The sequence below is a fragment of the Balaenoptera borealis genome (assembly GCF_965194805.1).
Source record: "Balaenoptera borealis genome assembly, chromosome: 7".
Taxonomy (NCBI): domain Eukaryota; kingdom Metazoa; phylum Chordata; class Mammalia; order Artiodactyla; family Balaenopteridae; genus Balaenoptera; species Balaenoptera borealis.
Genome location: NC_138864.1, coordinates 106729917 through 106749679, shown reverse-complemented (window position 1 = coordinate 106749679; position 19763 = coordinate 106729917). Strand labels below are relative to the sequence as shown.

The window sequence follows — 19763 nt, the reverse complement described above, 5'->3', positions numbered from 1 at the left end:
GACTGCCCAAATCTCTTCAGCTTTTTAGCCTCTTGTCTTCTACTTTCAAACAAGCAAATGCCTGTGGGGAAAGGTGGAGCCACATATTAGGCTGAACTCTCTGGAATCTGTGGCCTCATGTTCTAGATGTCTTGGTAGTTCTGATGTCTTCAAACAAGTTCTTTTTGATATTTAATCAATTTTTTTCTACTTTTTTTTGGCTGGAAAATTGGTGTTCAGCCAGCTAGTGTGGTAAAAACAAAGTTGAAACACTTGATGAATGCTATGAACGCTAAGGCTTCAGGTATAAAACTAATTCCTGTATGTTAAAAAGCTTCACTATGCTTTCCAAAAAAAAAAAGTGTAATTTAAATTTTTACAAAAAAGATTTTATGATATCATCTGCATCTTTGTTTTTTAAATGTATATCTTGGAGATACTTCCATATTAGGACTACAAATCTATATTTATTTTTCAAGACAGTTCCAAAGGACATGTTAAAAAATATTCAAACATCGTCAAAGGTGCTTGAAAAAGAAATCTTCTTTGCATCCCTACGCCCAGGTTAACAGTTCCGCAGAAGGAAATATTTTTTTTGTTTTGTTTTGACTTTTGGTTCTGCCCTTCATTTTTGAGATCTTTACTTTTAAGGAGATAGAAATGTTTGTCAGAAGTACAGATAATAAGAATAATATAATTGGTATTTTTTTGCTAGTTTCTGCCATTCAAATTAAAGCACAACATGACACTGTACAATCAATGAACTTTTTCACAAGGGTTCTGACCTGGTGGGTTGACAGTTAGATTTCACTAGGGAGAAAGACTTCATACTAGTTTAATTTAATAGGCAATATTGAGTTTTGTTTGTTTTGTTCTATTTTGTTTTTTAAACACAGATACAGAAAAACCACACAAAACAAATGTGTAACTTGGTGAATTAAGGTAGGTCTTTGAGTGTCTTTTAATCTGCAGGTTCTTTCTCTCCCTGTTGTGTTGAGGAATCTGGGCCTTTTGACCTGTTGAGTTTCCTACAGTCTTGATTTTGTTGATTACATAGTTAGGATGCAGTTCTGCTTTCCTCTTTATTTCCTGCAAATGGCCTGCTAGATCCAGAGGCTTAATGAGATGCAGATTTGATCCTCTTGTCTTTGTGGTGATGAATTTGAGGAAATTTTTGAGCAAGGCTCTGTGAATGATTCTGCTCCAAAAGGCATCCATTTGGTGGATGGGTGGTCTGGAGGTTCTAAGATGGCTTCACTTACATGCCTGACACTCTGGTAGGAATGGCTGGAAGGCTTGACTTAACTGGGCTCCACTTGCTTTCCGTGTAGTGTTAGGTCTCTTTACATTATCTCTCCAGCAAAGTCTCCATGTTGTCTCTCCACTAGAGTAGTCAGAGTTCTTAATGGTAAGTGTTAAAGAATTTGTGGACATATATTAAAACCACCACAGTAACCAATGAATATTTTGGGGAGATAGTTTGTTGTATTTTATCATTTATCCATGAATCTTGCTTGTAGCAGTTATTTCTGGTGTGTTCTAATGGTGGTGATTTTCTGTTTCCCTCATTCCTTCCACATTTATTAACTAACATTGTTCTGTTAAAAAAGATGTCTTATATCCTGCAAATAACCTTTCCCCAGTTATTTATTCAGTTGTTATTCACATCAGTATGGACTCATGGATATTGTTTTGTTTTTGAATTATAATCCAATACTGTCATAATTTGTTACTCCCAGGTTTTCTAGTTTAGGCCACTGGGAGCTTTTTCAGTTGGCTCCTATGTCCTTTGGACTTTAGGCTAGTTTTTATTTATTTATTTATAATTTTTATTTATTTATTTATTTTTGGCTGTGTTGGGTCTTCATTGCTGCACACGGGCTTTCTCTAGTTGTCGTGAGCGGGGTCTACTCATGGTTGCAGTGCGCGGGCTTCTCATTGTGGTGGCTTCTCTTGTTGCGGAGCATGGGCTCTAGGTGCGCGGGCTTCAGTAGTTGTGGCTCGTGGGCTCTAGAGCACAGGCTCAGTAGCTGTGGCGCACAGGCTTAGTTGCTCCGCGGCATGTGGGATCTTTCTGGACCAGGGCTGGAACCCATGTCCCCGGCATTGGCAGGCGGATTCTTAACCACTGTGCCACCAGGGAAGCTCCTAGGCTAGTTTTTAAAATGTTTTTCTGGCCTACTTTCTTTGTAAGCATGCTATTCTGCTCATTATCGACACCCGCACCCACCCCCAGTTGCTATATATATGGCATTTGAGCTCAATGGCTTATTTCTTGTGAAATTAGTTTTTTGAACTTTTGGAAGGAGGCATAATTAAGGATAGTATTTCCAACTTCATAGAGCTTCCTTTTCTGTTGTTTTCAGATAGTATTTACAGATATGGTGGTTTGATTTCTAAGATTTCCAAGCTTTGTTATTACCTTCTCCTTTTTTTCCTTTGTCTCTGTTGTACTTGTCCTGTATAGTATTGACTCTTTTCACAGCAGTTTCTCCTCAGTTTGGGGCCCTGCTCTGGCTTTTCAGTTTTAAGAATGCATAGAGGCTAGATTGTTCCATCTCCTTAGACCTTACATAGGCCTCTTTAACTCATTTGCTTTTGGATTGGGCAAAACCTTTTCTGTTTTCAACTACAGTCTTCAGATTGGTTCCCTGTGCTTTCTAGTGAATACCTGTTGACTCTTTTGGTATCCTCTGCTCTTAGATCCATTAGATACCCTATTGTTTCCCTCTGCTTCTGCCTTTTACTGAAGTTGAAACAGGTCTTACAGATGTCACTGGCTTGTCCCCATCCGCTTATATTTTGGGGTTCCTGGAGATAATTAGATAATACCTAGTTTTGTTGTAAATGTCTGTAGTGCTTTGGTTTTGCTCTTTAATTGCTCTGTTTTTATGAGGACATTTATGGTGATTCCAAGGCTGCTTATTTGCTACTATTTTTTAAAATATCAACTTGAGGGTGGTATATTTTGATGGCATATTAAATCGTAGATGTGCTTGGGTTACTGGTTAGATAATGAATGGCTAAAAACTGTGGCTTGGAAGATTTTTTGTGACAGTATGCTGGGGTAAAAAGTACAAAAAATTAATAAATACATTTTATCTAGAAGGAAGTTAATGTTTCATGCTTGTTTTTTCACCAACTTATTACTTGATTAAAGCTAAGTTTTATGTCAATAGACATATCATTGTGAGTTTTAGAGTCTCTTTTCAGTTTACTTTGGGAACTCATACAGGCCATTTCCTTGACTTGCCATTTATCTTTGGAAAGATCTTGAAGAATCATTGTGTATTACTTGTGAAGTGCTCTATCTTCATAAGAAATTGAGTAGGTAAATCTATGTGATCTTTCTTTACAGTTGGCTCTGTTCCTGAATTGGGATTGAAAAAGATTTTCAGTCCATTATTAACAGCCCATTTTAGCCTGCTCCCACTCCCATGAAGAGGCAGTTTGGTATAGAATTGGATTAGAATTTATCACTTGTTGATTAGTTGCCTACTTTATACTGCATGAGTTTGTTCCGAAAGTTATCTTTCAAAATAAGGCTTTGTTTTATAACTGTGACTAGCTGTTAGAGACCAAATTCTATGCTTTTGTTCTATTTATTATTTCCATAGATGCTCCTGTGGAAATGATTTTAGTAGCATATACAGCACTGTGCCAAATATAAAAACATTAGAAAATAATTGAAGTATGTGAAATAGTTTTTGTACTGTTTTAGTCAGGAACTAAAGATTGAAATGTAGGCCTATTAAGACCAATATGAAATATATTCTCCTATTTATAGATATATTAAAATAGCTTCCAGACTCAATTCTTAGAGTGAACAAAAGCTTACTTATTTTAAGTGGAAAAGAGAAGAAACATCCAACCTATAGATTAGGGTTGGAAGCTATACAATGACATTTTAGTTTTAGTAGAAACTTTTGGGACATTCTTTATACTCTCCCCCCTACACAATTAATAATTCTAGTCAGCAAGATTAGATCTATTTATTCAGTTGATAACTCTCATGCCTTCCTACAATCAGAAGATTTTAGGTAATACTTTTGTTGAGCATGGCCTATAAATATATACCGTAGTTTGAAGTTTTGGCTGAATTAGTGGGCAATTTAGCTTGTCAGATTTTTCTTTCATTATACTTTGGTCTAAATAAGTTTGTATATGTATTGAGGTTGTATGGCATAAACGTTGTTTAGAAAAGTAGTTTTTAAGACTTTTTTTTTTGTCTGATCTACTTTCAGGTTCATGCATGGGAGATTTCAGACCAATTGTTACAGATCCGGCAAGATGTGGAATCATGCTATTTTGCTGCACAGACCATGAAAATGAAGATTCAGACCTCATTTTATGAGCTCCCCACAGACTCTCATGCCTCTTTACGGGACTCATTACTAACCCATATCCAGAACTTGAAAGACTTGTCACCTGTCATTGTAACTCAGGTAAATCCTATGCTTCTCATTAGGAAAATTTGTAAGACCATTTGGATTTATCAAGTTAATTTTGATTGACATTGCTTGCTAACCCATGTGAAGTGATGTTAACTTTTTTACAGACTCATTGCTATATTCTTATAAGTGAATAGAAAATGAATATTTAAATCTTTGTATTCATCTTAGAATTCATTTGATACCAAACTAACTTGAATACCAAAAAGTGGAGGAGGTCTCACACACACACACACACACACACACACACACACACACACACACACACACACACACACACACACACACACACACACACACCCGCTGTTAAAATTGTAGATGGTAAAGTACTGTCCTGGGTCAGAGGTCTACATTCCTGTCTTTTAAAAAAATCCTTTCTAGACTGATTGGCTAGTAAAAGTCTCATGAATGAAGTGGTGAACTAGAGCATCTGGCCTTTCCACCTTAGGTAGGGAAATACATTAGAAAGGAAAACTGGAAGCTTCAGTGAGTACATACTCACATGTGTTCTCTGCCTGTCATGGAAGTGTCCTTGAAGGGGAAGTAGGCTTTTGCATAAGCCTTCAAGATAAGACATGAAGAGAAGGGAAATGGCAATCCATTACTTGAGGAGTGAGTCAAAGGGCTGACTTTGTCAGTAGCTTTGGCTTTTTGGCAGAGTATAATTTATATGTCCATGAAGTTCTATGGTATTGCCAAATAAAAGTAAGTATTGATATATTCTGAGGAAAATCTAGAGTCTGTTCTTTCTGACTTCTTTTTGTTATTTTTTTTGGTTTGGTTTTTCATTTTTAAAGGTTAACTTTTAAGTCCCAGCAATTTATAGTTAACCCAGAAGAATTTACATGATATGTAGCTGTGGGGGTGAGAAGGAGGGTGGTGTCACAGTCTTAGTTGTCATATTTTTTGGAAGAAATTTAGCTTCTTTGCTTTCCAGTTAATATTGATGCTTACTCTATTTCTGTTCATCTGTCTATTCATTTATTTAATCTCTTTTTACTCAGCTGGCTTTAGCAATAGCAGACCTTGCTCTACAGATGCCTTCCTGGAAGGGATGTGTACAAACATTGGTAGAAAAGTAAGTAACTTGTATTGACTATATGCTAGCGTTTACCATTAACCTACACAGAGAAATCTGTTAGCAATAGCTAGACATTTGGACTATTCCCCCAAAACTCTTAATGTAGAATTATTTATTAACTTTTGTTAGATTAAAAGAAAATCATTTAAAATTTAAATACTACAGAAATATGTCATGTGGGACTTAAAAGAACTTCATAGTTTACACGCACACACACACGCTTCTTGAATTAACTACAACAACGTATTTCATTGCCTTGTGGATCACTCCCACTGTCATATCAGTGGTTTTTATAAAAAACATTGTCAGAATGTTTAAGATTATATTAAATTAAAAGTTGTTATGAGTATACATTCTTACTAATTGGGGTTTATTTCATGTCTATAAAAGGGACAGTATTATTTTTAGATATATGGATCTTGCTGCTTCGAGTAAAGTATTTCCTCATGGTCTTGGCAAGATAATCTTGATATTTGCTTGCATTTTGGCATTTGGTTAGGAAATTATTTTTGAGCAAAGTGGATGTCCTTTTTACCACCAACTATAGTGTGTCATTAAAACCTTTACGTGGATAATTTATTTTTTGTTTTAATAAACTTTTTATTAATAATATTAATATATGCTCTTTGAAAAAATTTTAGCAGTATGGAAGCTTTCAAAGTAAAAAGTAAATACCTTCCCCTCTTCCTATTCCTGTATTTTATAAGTAACCACTATTGGTGATTGACTGTATAGCCCTCTAGACTTCCCTTTAAGCATTTTAAAATAAATAAGTGCATATATATTAATATGCATATACGTATGTATTTTTTTCAGTTGTATGTAAAAATATGTTTCATATCCTTTTTTTTGCTTAATATGTTGTGGACATCTCACGTTACGACATAGGTACTTGTTATAATGGTTGTATATGTTCCATTGTATGATATCTGTAACCTTTTTTATCCTGTCTAATTATGGAGGACCTTTATATTTTTCCAGTATTTTTGCTATTATAAAAAAATACTTGTGCATATACATCTGCATGTGTATGTGAGATTTTTCTGACAAGATAAATTTCTGGAAGTGGAATTGCTGGGTCAAAGATTATTATGCAAGTTGAAATTTTGATTTCTAGATATCTTTCCAAAAAAGTATATCTATTTTTCTCCCCTTTAACAGTAGTGAGAATTCTACTTTTGTTGTTGTGGTTGTTCTGATGGCTGTTGTTATCTTATGTGATTGTGTGGGGCTGTGATTGTGAGTGTGGGGCACATTCTGAATAACTTATATCTCTCCTCTTTTCTTTCCTAGATATAGCAATGATGTAACTTCTCTGCCTTTTCTGCTGGAGATCCTTACAGTGTTACCTGAAGAAGTACATAGTCGTTCCTTACGAATTGGAGCTAACCGGCGTACAGAAATTATAGAAGATTTGGCCTTCTATTCTAGTACAGTGGTATCTCTATTGGTGAGTATGTTTGAAATACTGAGTTGCTGCCTAGGGGCAAAAAGCCTTGGTGGTTATTTAGTAATTCAATTGCACTATTGTGAAATAGCTTTCTTAGCAAAATTTGACAATGATAATACGGTGGCATTTATATAATACTTTACAGTTAAAAAGTACTTTCAGAAGCTGTACTTTTTGAGCTTCTAAGTAATGCTTTCAGGGTGGTGTTCTCTCCATTTTATGAATGAGAAACAGGCTTTAGAGTGACACCACTGCTAATTCAGAGTTTGAACTCAGGTCTTCTGATTACATGTCCCTTGCTCTTCTGCTTCTTCATGCCACCGACTGTAGGCTCTTGATCAAGGACTGTGCTAAGGGAAGTGTGTATAAATTTACTTTACTTAAGGAAAGGATCCTCTCTAAGGGGTGAATTGAGATTTTTTGATAGGGTGGTGGTACAGGACTTTACTTAACCTTTGAGCCATATCACAATTATAGATTAGCTAATACTACACCATCCTTTAAAAAAGAGTTAATTTTTGATTAGGTGGAAATTTTAATGCCCTAGGCCAGGGTGGATAAATTTATGGTCCATGGGCTGGTCACCTATTTTTGTAAATAAAGTTTTATTAGAACACAGTCATGCCCATTCAGTTACACGTTGTCTGTGTCTGTAATTTTGGGCTAAAACGGCAGAATTGAGTAGTTTTCACAGAGACCATATGGTCTGCAAAGCCTAAAATAGTTACTGTCTGGTCCTTTATAGAAAAATTTTGCTGATTTCTGAACTACTAGATGGTATTAAATTGATTATCTAGCTCACATCTCATTTTTAGGTCTTTATTGTCCAGCTCAATTTTCTCAACAATGTGCTTTATAATAGATTATTTTTCAGGAATGTGTTTCAGTACTTCAGCATCATAGAACTTTTTATTTGAAAAAACCAAATTTTGTTTAAAATTGTGTTCAGTTTGGTGTTAGAAATTCATTGGAAACTTTTTTAAGTTAAATGTATTTTTCAATTAACCATTTATATTAAAGAAATAGTGTAATAGAAAATTAGAAAATATAGATAAGCAAATTACATTCAAACCACCTGGGATCACACTATTTATTAATCCTTTAGCACATATCCTCTGTGAACATATATACAGATTTTGAATATCCAAATGAAAATATGCTCTACCCTTCTGCAGACTGCTTTTCCAGTCATCCAGCTTCATCTTTCTATTTCAGTAAGTTTTTATATCATCTAATAAATACCTAAACCATATTCACATTTCCTGAGTTGGTCCTAAAATAGCGTTTACAGCATTTTTCCAAATCAGTATCCAGTCTAGAACCATACCTTGTATCAAATTATTATGACTTAATCACAGTCCCCCTTCTTCTTTTTCAAAATGACACTGATTTGTTGAAGAGATTGGACTAGTTTTATAAAGCATCTTCTTACCTCCTGGATTTTCTGTTGCCTTGTCTTTGTTTCATTTAGTTTGTTTTTCTATTCTCTGTAATTCCTCTAATTGGAAGTTATATCTAAAGCAGCCCTACTCAGTAGGAATTCCTCAAGAGAACTAAGCCTCAAATGCCCTAAGGCACCCATTGTTTGTAATGAATTTTCTCCTGTATACCATCCATAGGATGATTGAGAAAATAGGCACTCAGATCATTTTCTGCAGGACTTAATTCTTTCCCAGAACCCTGGTAAGAAAGACTGAAAGGCTTGATGGATTAATTTTAAAAGGTTCAACATTTTTGGCCAGAAAACGTGTTAGATACTTCATGCTGCAATTTATCAGAAGTTATACTTTTTGGTTGACCTTCTGTTAGTGATGCTAGGATTGACTGGATTAGGATGATGATAGTCTGATTCTTCCATTTATAAAGTTTGTTCCCCCCCTTGTAATATAATGCAGTTTGTACGAATGTTAAATTCTAGTTTATAATCCTTGCCTTAATAATTTCATTGTGGTTTGCAAAATAATGTTTTGCTAATTCTGTCTTTCCTTCTACATATATATTAGCATTCTTCTGAGTACCCACTAGAAAGGCAGGATGAATCTTAACTTTTAAATTTCCTGTTTTCAATATAAGAGTTTTGTTTTAAAGATGCCTTAAATGTTACTTTTTTTCCCTGGCTTTCTCTTTATGCTGTATTATGGACCCATGGACCCAATTTTCATTGATTCAGGGTGTCCGCTTAAGTTATTCTTCTGATGCTTTAAATGTTGTAACTTTGGCTACTGGAGCACTTCTTTATTTCCTAACAGAAAAAGATGACTAGTATTCATCTAGTTACTTTCATGCCCCAGATCTAGAATCCTTAGTTCCTTTTAGTATCAGTTTGGGTCCAGTCAGGAGAGAGAAACCACTTAGTAATTTGTTGGGGCTTTTTAATATAAAGAATCTTTAACTATAACAGGCATCTGTAGTAATGAGGGCTTGTCTAGTAAGAGGTAAAGAGAGCTCTAAAGAATATAGAAATAAAGCAGATACAAGGAGCAGTCATTAACGCTGAGATAGAGTTTCCAAGGAAGGAAGAGTTCACCCCCCTCCCAGGACTGAGATTCAGACCCTGTTGGTGACGGTATAGCTATGGTAAAGAAGTCATCGTGGTGCTGCATGCCGCTGAAAATCTGTCCTCTCAAGCTTGCTGGAAATCTGCTTTCCAGGAAGCCCAAGAAAGTTGTTAGGGAAGGTGTCTCACCAGAGGCATTCTGCCACAAAATCACCTGGGCGTGGGAGTGCCAGGGGAAGCTGCTGGCTACTGTGCACTGGAGGCACTGGAGACTCTGAGTGCACTGAATCTGGTGCTGGAGAAGAAGTTGCACATTTCTTAGGAGCCAGAAGCACTTTGCTATAAAACTCTTGGGGGTGAGGGAGGGCGCTGCTGGAGAAACTGCTGGTCAGTGCACTGCAAGAGCTGGCACCAGAGGAGCTAGGAGTCTGGGGCTGAAGAAGCTGCACATTCTTTTTTTTTTTTTTTAATTTATTTATTTATTAATTTATTTTTGGCTGCATTGGGTCTTCGTTGCTGCACGCGGGCTTTCTTTAGTCGCAGCGAACGGGGGCTACTCTTCATTGTGGTGTGTGGGCTTCTCATTGCAGTGGCTTCTCTTGTTCCGGAGCACAGGCTCTAGGAGCACGGGCTTCAGTAGTTGTGGCACGCGGGCTCAGTAGTTGTGATGCACGGGCTTAGTTGCTCCGCGGCATGTGGGATCTTCCCGGACCAGGGCTCAAGCCTGTGTCCCCCTGCACTGGGAGGCAGATTCTTAACCACTGCGCCACCAGGGAAGCTCCATATGTACTCTTTTACATACATTTAAACTCCAGTACAGTGGTGTAATAAGCAAATAGGAAATATGCAGAGCTACTACGGCCCTTAAGTATATATTGATTAACAAAGGCTATAATTGGTATCGACAGCTTTCTTCTTCCACAACTCATTTCATCTTTTCTCTGCTGCTATAGGCTGAACATTTGTGTGTCCAAACCCCCCACCCCACTGCCCCAGGAAATTCATATGTTGAAAACAAATCCCCAAGGTGATGGTATTGGAGATGTGGCCTTTGGGAGGTGATTAGGTCATGACAGTGGAGCTCTCATGAATGGGATTAGTGCCCATATAAAAGAGGCCCCAGAGAACTCCCTTCTCCTTTATGCCATGTGAAGACACAGTAGAAAGATAGTTGTTTGTGAACCAAGAAGCAGGTCCTCACCAGATACTGGTACCTTGATCTTGGTCTTCCAGTCTCCAGAACTATGAGAAAGATTTCTGTTGTTTATAGGCCACCTATTCTGTGTTATTCTGTTAATAGCAGCCTGAATGGACTAAGACACCTGCCCTAGCCAGAAGCTCAGCTGCTTGGGGTTCTTTACTCTGTGAAGTGACCCAAGCCTTCATTCCCCAAGAGTCTGAGCCCTCAATCATCCTGCCTTTGTGGATTGTTGCTTCTGTAGTTTTCCATTAACTTTTTGGGCATGGAAGTACGAAGAGGCTCCCTAGAAAATCCTCTGGGTTACAGACCTAGAGCTCCTTGCTTTGATTATATAGAAGCAACACAGTTTTTCCTTGGTAATTGGGATCTTTCACTCCAGCCTGTAAAGTTCCTGTTGGTTCAGTGGCATAAGAAGCCCAAATTGTCCAGGTGGCCATCTTATGTTCCAATTTACTGGAATTATTTTTGTGTTTCTTGTTAGAAGTATTCCTTCTTTGGGACCAAGATCTCCAAACCAGTAGAGCTCAAAGTTGCTGTACTTCCCTTACTCTGATACGAGTTTCTTGATTAGCTATGATACCATGATGGTTGCATGTGGTATTCTGTGAGTCCATGAATGATAGTGCTGACAGAAACATTACAAGCAGATAAGACAACTCTACATCCAGAATATGGGTCTAATCCTCTGGACAAATCTCTGCTTCCTCCATGTTGGAAGTCCAGTATAATCAACGAACGTGGTCCCCATGGGGAATGGTGCCACTGGGGACTCAGTGTTGGTCTCTGCTGTTGATGGGTTTGACACTCATCAGTAGTGTTTACCAGTTAAGCCTTGGTAGGTGGAAATCCATGTTAACTCCATGTTTAGCCTCTATCCCTGCTACTATGGCTCCTTTGTTTATGAGCCCATCGAGCAAGCACTGGGTGGCTAGGGAAGGAGGCTGACATCATAGAGTTTGTCATTTTGTCCATCTGTCATTGGGAGATTCCTTTATAGTGGATGCCCTTTGGTGGGTATTCACATAGGACAGATATATCGTCACAGACTGTGCCCATTTAAATATCATTCATAACGCATGTATGTGGAACCTAGAAGAATGGTACAGATGAACCGGTTTGCAAGGCAGAAATAGAGCCACAGATGTAGAGAACAAACATATGGACACCAAGGGGGGAAAGTGGCGGGTGGGGGTGTTGGTGGTGGGATGAATTGGGAGATTGGGATTGATATGTATAAAATGGATAACTAATAAGAACCTGCTGTATAAAAAAATAAATTCAAAAATTCAAAAAATATATCATTCATATACGTCTTCTTCAGACTTCCTTGTCACCAATCTTCCAATCCTGTTTCTACCAAATCCCTGATCATCCATCCGAATGATTGACAAATGTCCATGAGTAAGTGGAGATCCATATTTCTGGTCATCTCTCACTCCAGACATGGTGGACAGCCATGCGTATTGCTTGAAGATATGCTTACTAGGAGGGTTTTCCTTCAGCACTGGCCTTCACTAAAGCCCCTGAGTGGGCCTGTAATGCTGCAGCTGTCTACCTTCAGGTGGTACCAGCATATTATGCAGAGCCATCTGTAATCCAGGCTTGAATTTTTTCTTCTTCACTTATCTGGTTTGTAAGGAACACCCCAGGAGGCCACAGGCATGGATTGAAGGGGATGAATCAGTGCAAGAAGAGGGTGTCAAAGGAATCTGAGCCACCTACTCATGCAGTGTTTTTGTAGCTTCCAAACCTTCCCGCACTCAGTCTCATATCATTTCCATTTGATGACAGATTGCTGCTATGCATGCCCAACCTTATGGCTAGGTAGTTCAGATGATACTTAGTTCATGATGGGAATCTCAGGTGTTGATGAGATTGGTGTCCTATGGATAGGCCTACCAAGGCCCAGTAGCAAACCAGAAGCTGCTTCTCAAAAGGAAAATAGTTACCTGCAGAAGAGAGCATAGATTTGTTCCAAAATCCTAGATATTTGCACTACAACATTCCTATTGGTACTTCCCAGAGACTCCATATACTCATTAAATCCAGAATCTCAAGGAAGTACACTCGTATCAATGAGTTTGGCTCAATCTAGTGTTATATTCCAGCCTTCCTTGGTCTAACGCCTTTAGAATACACTCCTGCATGTATCCCAGCTTTCTTCAGACACATATAAGCAAAGTTTTACAGTTCTCTTGGTGTATAAGTTATTTCCTCCTGCATGTACCTGTTCCCCTAGAACCTTCTGAGATTTGATCCTAGTTATGAGTGGTACAGGGGATGGTTGTGGTAGGTATTGAAGAGATTGGGCATCCTCTTTCAAGGCATCTGTCTCAGATGGGGTTATTACAGGGCTTTCAAGCTGAGGAAGGCTAGTCTCAGACACTGGAAGGCAGGCCACTTTTATTGGTAAGGTAGACTCAGAGTGACTTGGGGTTTCAGGATTATCAGTTTCATTAGGGTCCAACCAGATGTCTCCATTCCATGCATCAGAAGTCCATTCTTGTTGTTGTTTTTTTTTTTAAATATTTATTTATTTATTTATGGCTGTGTTGGGTCTTCGTTTCTTGTGCGAGGGCTTTCTCTAGTTGTGGCAAGCGGGGGCCACTCTTAATCACGGTGCGCAGGCCTCTCACTATCGCGGCCTCTCTTGTTGCGGAGCACAGGCTCCAGACGCACAGGCTCAGTAATTGTGGCTCACGGGCCCAGTTGCTCTGCGGCATGTGGGATCTTCCCAGACCAGGACTTGAACCCGTGTCCCCTGCATTGGCAGGCAGATTCTCAACCACTGCGCCACCAGGGAAGCCCGGGTCTTCGTTTCTGTGCGAGGGCTTTCTCTAGTTGTGGCAAGCGGGGCCACTCTTCATCGCGGTGCGCGGGCCTCTCACTATCGCGGCCTCTCTTGTTGCGGAGCACAGGCTCCAGACGCGCAGGCTCAGTAATAGTGGCTCACAGGCTCAGTAATAGTGGCTCACGGGCCCAGTTGCTCCGCGGCACGTGGGATCTTCCCAGACCAGGGCTCGAACCCGTGTCCCCTGCATTGGCAGGCAGATTCTCAACCACTGTGCCACCAGGGAAGCCCCCAGAAGTCCATTCTTTACCAGTTTCAGAACTTTCACATGAGAAACTTGGTGAGACTTATAAATTCAACTGTTGTTTGTAATTCAGCAAGCCACACAATTAAATTTTGTATATGAGTTCCAGCAGTATTAGCCCTGCAGCTACAAAAAATAAGAGCTTTATTTGGAGCTGCTGTGGAAGCTGTCTAGTTCTCAGACTGTGACTTGAGTTGGGTTAACCGACCCGAGCTTGTCATTTTTTGTAAGCACTCAAATGAACTAAAAAAAGTTCAGTGGCCACTGTAGTCCTTACAGTCATCATTACTGCCACGATGGGCAAGTGCAATTAGCCACTTGGACTTGACTTAGCACTTTATCACAATTGGCAACAGGTGTTAAGATTGATTTATCATCATGAAATCTGAAAAATATATCCTTGTGGTGCTTAATAAGGTCTATAATTTTGCCGTGAAGCTTGTCATGTTATAGAACCTAGAGCATGAAATTAGTCCACAGTTACCAAGAAAAATAGGTATTTCGCTGTAATAGATACCAAAGGCTTCTTAGAACCTTTTCATTCAGTTCCCCCACGTTCTCTTTAATGGTTTTATTCTATCTTATTTTCTTGTCAGTATTATACTTTTGTGGTCTATTCGAATGGACTTATTCCTAAACATTGTATTGAACTCTATAATTTTTAAAAATATTCTTCTTCTTGCTCTTAAACTGAGCCTGGCCTCTAATATTTTTCTCCATTTATTCTCCATTTCATTAATTCAAGATCTATTATTATTTACCTCTGCTATATTTTTACTGGTGAGCTCTTCTGGTATTTATCTTTTAGCTTTTGAGGTCTTAACTTTAGTAAGAGATAAGAGTCTTTAATAATACAGTTCTCAAAGAGAAACTGAAGGCATCTCTTAGTTCTGAAGCTTTGTGGTGAGTGTTTGATTTAATTAATAGAATTTCTTCTCTTCAGAGCAGCTAGTTTTAGATGTAGGGTTTTTCCAAAATTCTGTCTTAAGTTTGAGTCAGTAGTTAGAATGTATAATCAAGTCCTTCCATTTGTAAACATCACGCCTTACTAAAATTGAAATGTCATTCAGGAAGCATAAAGGCCAAGCAATTGTGTCATGAGTTTATAGCAAGAGCTTCAAAGATTTAGGTGTGTGTGTGTGTTGGTGTGGATGTGGGTGTGTGGTTGCCATGCACTTACTTGAATCTTTTCTTTTTTCTTCATTCATTTCAGTTCAGTTCAGTGTAATTCAAACTAATTAATACGTATGTAATTATTATTGCCTGATACTGCAAACATAGGGGGAACATGGCTACTTGGAAGTATAATTGTCAGCATTTAGATCATTATGGGATTACATACCACTACCACCCACCCCCATGCATTCTAAATGCCATGGCAGTTATGATATTTCTAATCCATTGCCTGCAAAAGTTATTTTTAAACATTCTTTTTTTTTTTTAATTTATTTATTTATTTTTGGCTGTGTTGGGTCTTCGTTGCTGCGCACAGGCTTTCTCTAGTTGCAGTGAGCGGGGGCTACTCTTCGTTGTGGTGTGTGGGTTTCTCATTGCAGTGGCTCCTCTTGTTGCAGAGCACAGGCTCTAGGCGCACGGGCTCAGTAGTTGTGGCGCACGGGCTCAGTAGTTGTGGCGCACGGGCTTAGTTGCTCCGCAGCACGTGGGATCTTCCCGGACCAGGGATCAAACCCGTGTCCCCTGCATTGGCAGGAGGGTTCTCAACCACTGCGCCACCAGGGAAGTCCCTATTTTTAAACATTCTTTATCCAGAAAAAGTTGCATTACACCTTACTTTGGAAAAAGTATACATCACAAAAGCAGTTTACAAAGAGAAACAATGGTGAGTTTTAGTCTGACTTTTCATTTTATCTTTTATAAACTATCATATTTATAGTAATATCACTTTCTGTGGATGGTATATTTGCTAGAGTATTCCAGTGCTGAAGCTGAAATACCAGCTTTTCATGAAGCAATATACAATAGTACAACCAGCTTATTTCTACTCTATAAAATTGAGTGTATAGATGTGTTATTTATTTTAATAATTTTTATTGAGATATAATTGATTTACAATATTAGTTTCAAGTGTACAACGTAGTGATTCAGAATTTTTATAGATTATACTCCATTTAAAGTTGTTGTAAAATATTGGCTATATTCCCTATGCTGTACGATATATGCTTATTGCTTATTTATTTTATACATAGTAGTTTGTACCTCTTAATCCCCTACCCCTATCTTCCCCCCTCTCCTTTTCCCCTCTCCCCACTGGTAACCACTACTTTGTTCTGTATCTATGAGTCTGTTTGTTTTGTTACATTCATTTGTTTGTTTCATTTTTTAGATTCCACATATAAGTGATAACATACAGTATTTTTCTTTCCTATTTCACTAAGCATAATACCCTCTCCAGGTCCATCCATGGTTGTTTCACATGACAAATTTCATTCTTTTTCATGGCTGAGATGATGAGTATTACTTTAAAGACAATTCTATTGATAAGATTACATTAATGCAAAAGTTGGATCTAAGAAATATACTGATAATTGTTTCTGAAACATATCTATCTTTGAACCAGTCTATAACCTCTCTGTACCTCAGCTTCCCAGTTGAGAAAGTGGAGATAATAATAGTACATACCTATACAGTTTTAGTGGGGATTAAGTGAATTAAGAGTGATGAGACAGGGCTTCCCTGGTGGTGCAGTGGTTAAGAATCCGCCTGCCAGTGCAGGGGACATGGGTTCGAGCCCTGGTCTGGGAAGATCCCATATGCCACGGAGCAACTAAGCCCGTGTGCCACAACTGCTGAGCCTGCACTCTAGAGCCGCGAGCCACAACTGCTGAGCCCGCGTGCCACAACTAGTGAAGCCTGCGCGCCTAGAGCCTGTGCTCCGCAACAAGAGAAGCCACCGCAATGAGAAGCCTGTGCACCGCAACGAAGAGCAGATCCCGCTCGCCGCAACTAGAGAAAGCCTGTGCACAGCAACGAAGACCCAACGCAGCCAAAAATAAATAAATAAAATTAATTAATTAAAAAAAAAAAGTGATGAGACAGTGTCTGGCAATTAAAAAGCACTTTTAACTGTTAGCTGTTATTGTTATCCTTCTCATCATTACACCTGTAAGGTGATTGTAATAATATTTTAAATATAAAGATTGACATTATTTGTTGTAACTTTTTTTTTCCTTCTTTTCAGATGACTTGTGTAGAAAAAGCAGGAACAGAAGAGAAAATGCTTATGAAGGTCTTTCGCTGTTTGGGAAGCTGGTTTAACTTAGGAGTTTTGGACAGTAACTTCATGGCTAACAATAAGTTACTAGCACTCCTTTTTGAGGTTTTGGTAAGTAATGGCTTTGTTTATGAAATGGTTTTTGTTTGTTTCTGGCACATAGTCACTTAGTGTAACTGCCCTTCTGGGATATAAGAGTGTTTTCAGAGTTTTGCAGAGAGTGGAAAGTGTATGGTAAGAAAGCAACACTGTCACTTCCTTGTTGCTAAGTACCAAATTAAGATATTAGTTTTAGTGCTCAGAATAAAATGTAGTTAGGTTTAAGAGGAAAGCAGTCTTATATGTAGATATGTATAGATCAATGATTTACATATTAAAATTCAAGTAACAAAAAAACCATAGGTCTCTTTTTCTTATTTTAAAAGTGTTAAGTTGTGTGTTTCTAATAATGGCCATTGGATGTTTGAGACAATTACAAATCAGAATATTATCTTTGTAATTGAGGTAGTTTACTTAAACATCAGGGTATGTATAGGATGAATTTTGTGTTTTTGAGATCAGAAGTAATGTATTTCTATATACTTGTGCATTTGTTCCTTAAACTTTAAAAGTAACATTGCCTAGTAATAAATTCCTCTGTCTTGGTAGACAAAGAGTAAGTGAGTGCTTAGAATAAGACTAGTTTTTAGAACAAGAAACAGCAATACCTCAAGCACAAATGTTAAACAGGTCTTTGGAGGTGGGTGTGACTTTGTCTTTTTCTCCCTGATGGTTTTCCTTCCATGAACACATATTAGTATGGAAACTCTGTGTTTCCATACTGGTTGTGTGCTGGTGCACTATAATTTAGAAGATTTAGCATGATACTAGATTGATATCACTGTGAATTAAAGAAAGAAAAGGAAAACACATTGTTCAAGGAGACATTTTTGGTATTGTACTGTTGTTCATGTATTTCTGCTGTCATTCTTGGATCAGAAGCTAAAATTCAGGAAACTTAGGATGCTAATAATTGTTTTGCTAATCATTGTCTTTGTCTCCATGTCTATTGATGCCATACCTCAATAATGGTAATTTTGATTCTCATCTCACCAAGTTGTGTGAAGAGTAGTCAGTATTAAAAAATTCAGGTCCCACTTTTGTTTAAAAAGTGTGTAAATAAGTTTACATATGAATGGAGGACAGTGTAGAATACACTTCAAACTTAAAACAGTGGTGACTCTTGGGAACTGAGATCGGGGTAAGGAACAAGCTAAGGAGTGTGCTAGGGTTATATTGTCTTCTCTACTGATCCAGTGTTAGGTCCTCTGTTACTTAAGAGTGTTTCTAGAGTCAGGGTCAAATGTATTCTCGTTCTTACATTTTTTTCAGTGGTTCGAAATCATGCCACATAAAACTAAATATTTTAGTTTGCTTTATGCTTGGACCACGACCTTATTATATAACTTTTCCCCTATAGTTCTTTTTTAAAAAATATTTTTAAAATAATACTTGATATATACAAAAGAATAAATTTGAACATTTAACTTTTGAAACATAGTTAATACAGTGAATATTTTTGAATTCACTGTCACTCAATCTAAGAATAACCTAATGAATAAGTTGTGTCTTTGTGCTTTCCCAACCCTGCTTTTATAGCTCCCCCCGCCCCCCCGCTCCCCCCCGCAGAGATTCTAAATGTCCTTGTTTTTTTTATTATTCACAGAAGACCAATATGCCTTCACTAAATTTATCCAACCTCTCAACTGTACTGTCCTTAATAGAAACCCTGGAGGCCTCCCTCCTTGAACCTTCTAATATTCTCTAATTTGTATCAGTTGCTCTTTTGATCTGCTCCCCAGCTGTCACCCTGGGACTTCTCTTTACTCTGCCTCTGGATTGGTTTAACCATTTTTTTTGACCTACCTCAAATACCTTCCTCAGAAGGATATGTGGGAAATAAATATTGAGTTTTTGCATGCATTCCTGAGAAATGTTTTTATTTCATTCTTAAACAATGATTTAGCCAGGTATAGAGTTCTAGGTTCACTATTCTTTTTTCTTCAAAATTTCTAAGACCTTGCTTTCTTATGGTACTGGCAGGCATCATTGCTAATAAGAAGGTGGATAAACTGATTTTTGCTCCTTTCTAAGTTACCTTCTCCTCTCCTCCCCCGAAGCTTTAAGAATCTCTGTTTAACCTTAGTATTCTGAAATAGCACAATGATGTGTTGATACTTGTTGGGCCCTTTCATTTTAGATAGTACTTGAATATCAGAAAAAAGATGGAGAAAATTTCCATAGACTAAAATAGGGCAGGGAACACATGGAATTCCATTTGGAGGAACTGGTATGGAAGAAAATATGAATTTTAGAAGTCATATGACCATGATTGAGGTACAAAAAGGCTGATTTGCTTGGCATATAAGGAAATAATAGTCAGAAATAGGAAGATTGATGGATGTTGTCTCGTTGAAGGCCATGACTATTAGGCTGTTACGTATTTAAAGTACATGTTCAGAAACAGGCTATAATTGCTTTCCTGTTACTTGGATTACAGCTTAATGATCAAACTTCTTACTTCCCTACTCCTGCTACCTCCCAGCAACAGGATAAGACCTCATCCAACCTACATGAAGCTGCTTCAGACTGCGTATGCTCAGCTCTGTACGCCATTGAGAATGTGGAAACCAACTTGCCATTAGCCATGCAACTTTTTCAAGGAGTCCTGACATTGGAGACTGCCTATCATATGGCTGTGGCACGTGAAGATTTAGACAAGTGAGTAATTATTAAAG

At 38.1% G+C, this 19763-nt stretch overlaps 1 protein-coding gene across 6 annotated transcripts in view; it reads left to right on the top strand.

Moving 5' to 3' along the window:
* TNPO3 (transportin 3) overlaps positions 1–19763 on the top strand; it is an 82774-nt gene that overhangs the window by 23534 nt on the left and 39477 nt on the right. For all 6 annotated transcript variants that reach the window (XM_082399152.1, XM_082399156.1, XM_082399155.1 and 3 more), the window contains 5 exons: positions 4224–4424; positions 5435–5508; positions 6805–6961; positions 16954–17097; positions 19571–19746. In XM_082399152.1, the coding sequence (XP_082255278.1) occupies positions 4224–4424; positions 5435–5508; positions 6805–6961; positions 16954–17097; positions 19571–19746 (752 nt within the window). The remainder of the gene's footprint in view (positions 1–4223; positions 4425–5434; positions 5509–6804; positions 6962–16953; positions 17098–19570; positions 19747–19763) is intronic.